We start from the raw sequence: 9,378 nt of genomic DNA, 5'->3' as shown, positions 1-9,378 counted from the left end.
GAGGGGTTGAAGGACAGTGAAGAATACCCTGGCCTCCGTAATGTGCTACCATGAAACTCTACATAATGGAATGACCAGTGCTTAATTTGTGCTTGTTGTTTCCGGTGCTGAGCACCGGCACTTATTCCTGAGGTCTGGGGCTTATTCTTCTGCCTCAAGCATTTGCTGCGAGCAAAAGAAACATGGGAAAGACGGAGGAAGGGAAAAACGAAAAAGCGTCACAGAGGGAGAAATTAAAAAGCTGCAAGAGAGCTGAAGGGGCAGGGAGTGGCTTTATATTGATTGAGGAGGCCCGAGAGGGCTTCCGGACGACACCGCCCAGTATTCCCTGTTCACACATTTAATTGCAGCAGCCGTGTGTTTAAGAGGAGGGCTTTGGGCACCAGCACCTTTTTATTTACAAATTAAGCACTGGGAATGACAACGTGATGAACGTAATGTAGCATTAAGATTCTCTGTCGAACATACCAATCAGCGAATGTGCCAGTGAAGACACAAGGCAATTTGAAAGACTTAATTAACTTGTTAACAAGATATCTCCATCAAGGAAGTGTGACTGCATTAGATAAAAACACATTCCTCTTCTCATCTGAGGGAATATACTATCAGGTGTTAAAATACCCCAGCAAATCTTCTGGTAAGGGGAAATTGTGTTCATCGTCCAAAATAGCAAAACACCAGAAATTGGCTAGAAATGGTGAGCTACTTTACTACTGTTTCCCACCACACACAATGCTCATGATCTCACACATCACCACATAGATGGCGCCACAAATGTCATCAGTAACATCACTTGAGATATCCCCTATGACATCAGCAATCACTTCTTTGAGGAGTTTGCATAGGGCATGGTCTGCAGCCCTCTTCTGCACAGAGCGTGCAATAGGTACAGCTTGTGACATCATATCATCAAAGACATCATAGCATTAAAGGCATTGATGTGAAGTTTACACAAAGCATGGCATAGAGCCCTGCCCTGTACATAGAACACAGTGGTGCTCAGATCACATCTGAAGGCGTCATAAATTACTTCACTGACGCAATGAAGTGCAGTTTCCACAAGACAAGGTCTGCAGACCTAACCTGTACATGGCCTGCAACATTAATGACTATGTAAAAGGAAACATTGTATTTGATTTGTACTATGCAATTTTCTGTAGCGCACCGTACACACTAGGCACCAGAAGGCGCAACGAATGCCCATAAGGTGGAGATGCTGGGCACTATGTGTGGACTGTAAATGCCATCTTATGTTCTGTGTGGGAGTGGCTGCTTTCGTTGTTCAATTGCAGAATGTATTGTAGGAAAGAGTTCATCCCAGGCATACATTGTGTACTGTAATATAACAAAACATATATGGAATGTAGTATCTTAAGGTACACACAAGTCGTATACTTACCTCCTCAGTCTTCTGTACGGTTTTATGTTGCTAGGACTCGTGTACTTTGTGGCATCTTAAACAAAAGCCACGGGGGTAAATGACTGTGTGTATATCCTGGCCTTTACTACAAGGATGTATCTGTATGTGAATTATTAAACAGAAGGACAAACTAGCTGTGTATTGTAGTTTTTGTTTATGTGAATCAAGCTTGTGGTGTCTAAATCGGTGATGGCAGGCCAAATCTATTAACCAGGCACTGGGCGGGAACCTGCTTTCCTGACATTTACTGCATGTTTTACAATAGTACATTATTTACATGCAACTGCAAAATACACTGACATGAGTCTTCAAATAGCTCTATGCTGATTCTGCGCCGATCCTGCAGCACTGAAGTGTGTGTTCAGAAACACTGCAATTGCATATCAGGAAAACCGAAGAATAAAGTCGCTCTCACTGCTTATTTATGTTTTGTTTTTACAAAGGAATCTCGATATTCAAATATGCTAAACATAAAATATATCATTTATTTCGAACCTGAATACATGACAAGTTTTAAAAATGAATTGTTGTTGGTCTCTTTGTACTATCAAGTGCCACAAGTTAATATTCAGATGAGGAAAAATATCTCTACTAACCTTGAAAAGTGATATTCGAAAATGTAAACAAAAAGTCCTCAAATAGTTTACAAATTTTCTGACCACCCAAAGTTGTGTGGCGATTTATCATAAGTAGAGTTCGTAGTTGTGACTCATTGCGGGAAACTGCGCAGCTGACAGTCTCAACACCAGGAGGGCACTCTTTCTAAAACTCCATTTCAAACATGGACCTGACGAACTCCTCGTTTTTCAAGGTGTAAATAAAAGGATTGACCACAAAGAGAAGAGTATGTGGTTATGGCTCTTTGTGGGAGACTGTGCGACTCACAGTGTCCACACCAACAGCAGAATCCTTCCAAAACTCTAGTCGGACAATGGACCTGAAGGACATCCAGACACTTCCATTTTTCCAGGAGTACATAAAAGGGTTGACCACAAAGAGCAATGTTTGTAGTTATGGCTCAACGCGGGAAACGGTGCGACTGACAGTCTCCACACCAACAGCGGAATCCTTCCAAAAATCCACTCGTACAATGGATCGGAAGGATCTGCGGAACTCCTCATTCTTCCAGGTGTACATGAAAGGGTTGACCACAAAGAGCAGGCAGAAGACCATCCAGCTGGCTATCTGTAATCCTTCAGTGATGGGTCTGGCCAATCCCCACAGGATGACCCACACATAGGGCTCAGTGGACACAATGAAGGTGCAGCAGACACAGAGGACATACACGCCCAGACGCTTGTCTTTCCTGGGGCAAGAGGTGGGTAGATGAGGCATGATCTGAACATTTAGCACGCTGACCCTCTTGACACTGACCTGCACCTTCCGGAAGATTTTGAAGTAGCAGTAGATCAGAACTGAGGTCTGACCGAGGATGGTCACTGCGGAGAGGATAGCTGTGTATGAACTGGACAAGTGGACCTCCTTACTGACAAGAACCAGAAGCCTCTGGCTGGGACACTTAGCAGGAGTGTGGAGTTTCTGCTCGAAGATCCAAGGTAGCAGGAAAACAATAGGGACTACCCAGGACATGGCTATCATCCACTCAGTGTTCCTCTTCTGATAGATGGTCTGATAGACTGCAGGCAATTTTGTGATAAGTACATACCGGTTGAGGGCAATGAGCGAGTGGGAGAACAGAGAGACAGTCACCCAGAGGAAAAGGAGCCCTTCCATGAACATCCAGTAGAATGCAGAGTTCGCAGCCCAGGACCTTGAGATGAGGATCACCTTCTGTGGCATCCAGAAGGCGCATACCAAAAGGTCGGCCACACATCCATTGAAGATGAAGGCATTGCTGGTGGTCTTCAACTTCTTGAAAGAGAAGATGAGGTAGATGACCAATAGGTTGCTCACGGTGCCTGCAACCGAGAATAGGCCATAGAGAAGGGACACAATGACCCTTGTGCCAGGGGAGTCCACACACAGTTTGGACAGCGAGGAGGAGTTGGTCATTGTTGAAGTCCCACAATCCGAATTCCCACCTCAGCTGCAAAAATGAGAGCCCCATGTCGGAACCAAAAACATGGTCTCCTTGAGAAGGCACGTTGCTAACGATGGGTGGATGGGAAACTTGGAGATAGCTGGGTTCTGACAGATACAATTTTACACCAGAGAAGAGCGACGAGTGATGGAGCCCCAAGCAGTGCCACAGCGAACTGCTCTGTTAAAATCACTGCAGTCTCCCCGGGGGAAGCCACCGAGCTCCTATCTGTCTCATTACACTCAACATTTCAATCACTCCACGTTTCATGAATTATTCAGCTTGTTTCAAACTTGAGGGAGGGGAGCACTTTCATGTGGTAATAGTGCAATTACAGTCTCTGCTTTCTTTTCTCTCAATCGGCATGCACCTTCACGGCGTAGCCCTGTTTCTATCACTGCCTGTTTCACTAAGCATTCGTATTTCACCCTCCTCTCTGGATAAAGAGCTGCCGCCAATAACCCACCGTAAATTAATTTACCTGGCAATGTGAAAAGGCTACTCTTGCATGCTCGCTCTAATGTTTCAATGAGCTTTATTTTGGTGCATTACCACAAAGCGACTCCTTTTTTCTAGACACAGTGTTTTTTCTGGAGTTTTTTGGACAGAGTCAGGGGATAGCATACGAGGGGAGGGGGGGTGCTTCTGTGCGCGTGCGTTACTTTCTTCTTGGGACCAACAAAAGCCTGGTTTACTGCTCTCAAATAGCCCCTGTCAATAGTGCGACTTGAACCACCCCTGATAGTTTTTATCTTTTAGGCAACAGCTCTAAGCGTTCTGGGAATTTGTGAATTGTAGGCGCATACTTATAATGGGATAAATCAAACTGCTAATCCCATCTTGCACCACTTTTATTTATTTTTCTTTTACTTGGGGGGAGAATGGGGGCGAATTTCACCCTGAGGATATGAAACCAATTGACACATATTTTTCATGATAGTTGCTCTTGAACAGCAACTCATGTTTCTCTGAAGGACTCGAAGCACTCATTGGTAGGCAGTTTACACGCTACTGTGCTGTGGTGTAGCGAAACTTGAGCCCCCCCGAAAAGTACACAGCCTCCCTACCTCAACCAACCCAGTCAGGAGCTCTCTGCCCAGGTGCTCGTGCACAGTGCCTGCCAGTGCGTAACCGCGTGCTGCTGGGGGGTGGGGGTTGGGGGGGCACCTGGGGCCTAATCCACCGCCCCCCGCACCGTGGGGGCTGCAACAGCTAATGTTACACCATTGCTGATGTTCATTGTGCTTGATTGGCAGAGTGCAAGTTTATTGTGTGACCTACTTCGAAATGGGCGTTGGTGTCATGCATGAGGACAGGCACAAAGCTCCTATGGTATTTTTTTGTTTTGCTAATGACTTTGGTGCCGCTCAAGCAGGGGCAGAGAAAAAGGGGGGTCCCAAAACACTTTCCCCATGAATTTTGTTCATAGGGATTTTGAACAGCAACAGCACCCGAACGACTGGTCGGAATTACACCAAATTTAACAGAAAGGTAGCTCTTGGTCCAGAAAGCGCAGTTTTTGAAATTTAGTGGAAATCCATTCAGTAGTTTTAGAAAAATTAAAGAAAATCGAAATTTGTATTCAAAGGGATGTAAACCCTCCCTATCTCGCACTGAGATCTGGTTGGATACCAACACTTCAACAAGGAAGTGTTTGCAGCCATGTTGGGACTCGGCTCCAGCCGAGTCCCAGAAAACAAGATGTAAAAAAACAAAAGGGGTGAGGGTAGGGACACCTTGACCCCTTAGTTTGTTGTGCTGGGGTCCCAGAAGAACCCCCCAGAGCAAAAAAACATTTTTTAAAAATTTTCGCCGAGAGTCGTGGTGGATCCACGAGTCTCAGTGAAAATAAAAAAAAAAGCAAGCGCAGACTTCCTCGCTTGTTTCACTGGTGTCCCCAGGTGGGCCAGGTCCTGGGAGCATTCATATTTTCAATGCCGGAGGGCCGCCTGGCCCCGTTGCAGCCCCAAGGACTGCCACCTCCCTGGGGCACTTAACAAAACCAGTGTGGGGGGGTGCCTGCTCCCCCCGCAGCCCAGTAACTGCCATCGTCCCGGGGCACTTTTCAAAACAAGTGTGGGGCTGCCTAGCCCACACTGAGCAATGGGGACCACCACCTCCCCTGGGCAATTATCATTGGAGAGGAGCCACAGAGCCCCCCACCTGGAGGCAATAATGTCCCTGGGGACCATCACTCCCCAGGGACGGCTCCTGCTATGTCCCAAGTGCCCACCCTCAGGACATAGCTGTTTGCTGTGACTTGGTGGGAGCTTTGAGAGCTCCCACCAAGTCATAGGAAACAGTCCGCTCACAGTGAGGGAGAGGTTTCCTCAGGGAAACAGAAGAAACATTGCTCTCATAGAGGGAGCTCCTTTATCAGCCCCCTCTCTCTAACAGCAATGCTGGCTTCCACAGGAGGAGGGAGCCGACTGGGACTGCGGGGACCTTCAGGCCCCGTGCTCCCTAACATTGTCTCTGGGTGCCCTCAGGGGCACCTAAGTCTCATTGCAGTGCCCCAGGGGATGGGGTTCCCGTGGCCGAGATTGGCACAACCCCCTCCCCAAAACCAAATAAAATAATTAGGCGGACCATGAGGGCTGGGGTCCCATGGGCCAAGATTAGCCTGGGGATGGGGGGGCCGCTGCGCACAGCAAGGTGGTTATTGGGCTAGGCCCTGTGGCCAACTGCTGCAGTGCACGGCCTTTGGCCATTCGTGGTGGTGATTCTATTAGCGTATAGTAATGAAAATTACTTTACGTTTAAAAAAGTCGAAATTCATTGAAAAAACAAAGGTTACAGGGACGTTATATCTTGGAAATAGAATAAAAAAAACATAGAAATTCAGTTTAAAAAAAACAAAGGTTACAGGGACGTTATAGTTAGGCTCATATTTGAAACGTACAAAACCATAGAAATTCACCTGTTATAGTTAGAGTTATCTCAAGTAACTAGCACTCGTGCTCTAAGGTAACTATAACTCGTGCACTCACCATTGTATTGTATTGTAGTATCTATTTGTATTGTAGTATTTAAAGAGCGCGTTCAGGCCGTAGCATCGAAGCGCTAGGGAGGAAAGAACTGAAAGACAAGGGGAACCAGCTCGCGGCTCGGGCAGGGAGTCACAGAGCATAAGCGGAAGACCTACTGCCTAGCGCGAAAACAGCCAGGTTTTAAGATGATCCCTAAAGTAGAAATATGTCTCCTCCAGCCTGATGCGGGATGGAAGAGTGTTCCATAATTTAGCAGCCACTACAGAAAAGGCTTTGTCGCCCCATCGAGCCTGGTGGCAGCGCGGAACAGAGATCAGCTGCGAATGCGCCAATCTGAGCTGACGGCACGGCAGATAGGGCTGTAAAACAGAGCTCAGATAGAAGCAGCCCTCCTGGTAATAAGCTTGATATGTAAGACACAATGTTTTGAATTTGATCCGTTTTTCGACAGGAAGCTAGTGGAGCCGCTTAAGGCTCCCACTGGCAGAAGCCGCACGAGGAAGATCCAAGACCAGGCAAGCCGTCGCGTTCTGAATAAGTTGAAGTTTATGAAGGGCAGCCTTGCTAATATTCAGCATGAGAGCATTACAATAATCCAGTTTAGAAATAACCAGGGCTAAAATAACCATTGGTTTAAGCTCCTCCTGAAGAAAAGGAAATATTTTCTTTAGCATTTTCATAGACCAATAACATGATCTTACGGTCTGGTTAACTTGTTGCTCAAAAGAGAGAGTATTGTCAAAAGTGATACCTAGATTCCTAACCGACAAACTTGGGGCTGGGCAGTCGTTGTAGGATGTGGGCCACCAATGTGAACTCCAAGGACTAGCGTCAGTACCTAAAAATAGAATTTCAGTCTTATCACCGTTCATTTTGAGCTAATTATGGCTCATCCAACTATTGATCCTGCTCATGCAGTCATGGAATCTGACTGCGACCTCATCCCAGTTTTGGTTAACCGGAATGATTAGCTGAGTATCGTCTGCGTAGGATACCACATGAAAACCAAATGAATGGACAAGTTTGGTCCGTGGGGCAACATAGAGATTGAATAGAGTAGGGCTGAGTATCAAATAGAGTAGGGCTGAACGACGACCCTTGGGGGACACCACAGGGAAGTTGGAATGGTGTAGCATTGAAGTTGCCACAGCTCACCATAATGGATCTGTCCGTCAAAAAAGACTTCAAAATATCGAGCGCCTTGCCTCTTACTCCCACCTGAAAGAGCCATTGAAGCAGGAGCTGGGGTGATATGGACCATGCACTGCTAATTACCCCACAGATTACGGCACTCAGGACATCTTTGATAGCATCATTGATAATATCAATGGAATATTTGCAGTACATTTTTTGATGAAAAAACTGCGCATAGCGGAGGTGCGAGTTATAGTTACCTTAGTGCATGAGTTATAGTTACTTGACGTACTTGAATAGTTACCATGAAACAGCTCAAACTATAACTGCTGAAGTTCAATGGTTTTGTACGTTTAAAATGTGAACCTAACTATAATGTTTGGTTTTTAAGTGTATTTCTATGTTTTTTTAATTCTATTTCCTAACTATAACGTCTCTGTAAGCTTTGTTCTCTTCAGTGAATATGAATATATATATGTGTGTGTGTGTGTATATATATACATATATATATACACACACACACACACATATATAAATACACACACACATAGCCACACACACCCCTTTGCTACTCACAACTTCTCACCGGAAGATCAATTGAAACAACTTTATATCCAACTTGTGGTGTCAGTCAGTCCCAATCTGCGGCGAGACCACACAGTGTGCAAAGAGGAGGTCCTTGCAGTTGCAAAAACAATTATATCTTGCGAACACAGGGTCAGATTTAAGACCCCTAGCACCTCCTTGCACCACATTAGCGCCATTTTTAGTTATACTAATGTGGCTCAACGATTCCAAAATCACTGTGCCAAATTTGAAAAGTGACGCAATGCATGCATTTTCCCTACATTATGTCTGTGCCAGGCATGATCTATGCAAAGGGAGAGTTCTCCCATTAAGGGGGGCGAAAGAATGGTGCAAGAAATCTAAGAGATTTCTTTGAGTCATTTTTTTCGGCACTTTTAACACCTGCTCAGAGCATTGTTTACAATGAGCCTCAATGGGCTTAGCAAGATTAGCGTCAACATTTTTTATGCTAATCCTGCAAAGCTCCAAACTAGCTTAAAAAATTCTGATGCTACTTCCCCAACTACCGCCATGGTCAGCCGTATCTTAGATATGATGCACACATAGTGGCATTAGAGGGGCGTTAAGGGGTGCTGGAAAAGTAGTGCTGCAGTATGTGCAGCTCCACTTTCATAAATCTGCCCCCCACTGTCTAAATTAAGCAATATAAATCACGTAGAAATGTCGGTTGGAAAGAAGGCTTGTTACTAATTTTATTTCATACGTATCAGTTTCAACTCCATGAGATGACTGCCTTTATATAGATGTGTGTTAAAGGCTGCAATCGTGACTGCTAAATTGTTTTTTGGAGTTGAAGCATATATTCAAAAAGCTGTTTACTAATGCAAGTGACTCCATTTTCAACTAACAGCTATCCACTAAAGGCTACCTGTCAGGTATAAATGCTTTAATGCTACATAATTCTCCAACCCCAGTGCTTTCAATTATGTAGTATTACATCCCACTCAAGGCGAGGGAAGACAGAAAATGGTTCTCTTTGCTAGTCGTGAATGTCCCAAAACATATAAGTTTGTGGTCAGTCACAAACTCCTAACAGACCCTTTCCCACCTGGTACATTCAGAGATTTACTACAGGTAAAGGCTTAAGTAACTTCTCCTCTAAAGTGTAAATGGGAATGGATAAGCCTCAAACTTCTTGGGGGTGGTGATGAAGGGGCTTCTTCTCTGGGAAAATATATTCCCCACCAGGGGGTGGTGAGAGGGTA

The 9,378-nt window shown here is 45.2% G+C and overlaps 1 protein-coding gene across 1 annotated transcript; it reads right to left on the bottom strand.

Annotated features, from left to right (window-relative positions):
• Window positions 1-2,431: 2,431 nt before the first annotated feature.
• Window positions 2,432-3,433, bottom strand: GPR88 (G protein-coupled receptor 88). Its single transcript, XM_069233202.1, has one exon. The coding sequence runs from the start codon at window positions 3,431-3,433 to the stop codon at window positions 2,432-2,434; it is 1,002 nt and encodes a 333-aa protein (XP_069089303.1).
• Window positions 3,434-9,378: the final 5,945 nt, after the last annotated feature.

Source organism: Pleurodeles waltl, chromosome 4_2 (assembly GCF_031143425.1).
Source record: "Pleurodeles waltl isolate 20211129_DDA chromosome 4_2, aPleWal1.hap1.20221129, whole genome shotgun sequence".
NCBI lineage: Eukaryota > Metazoa > Chordata > Amphibia > Caudata > Salamandridae > Pleurodeles > Pleurodeles waltl.
The sequence above is the reverse complement of the archived record's forward strand: the minus strand, read 5'-3'. Positions and strand labels throughout refer to the sequence as shown.

Bases quoted from the DNA above. Each gene is read 5' to 3' on its own strand.
- GPR88 (XM_069233202.1), bottom strand. From the start codon at position 3,433: ATGACCAACTCCTCCTCGCTGTCCAAACTGTGTGTGGACTCCCCTGGC.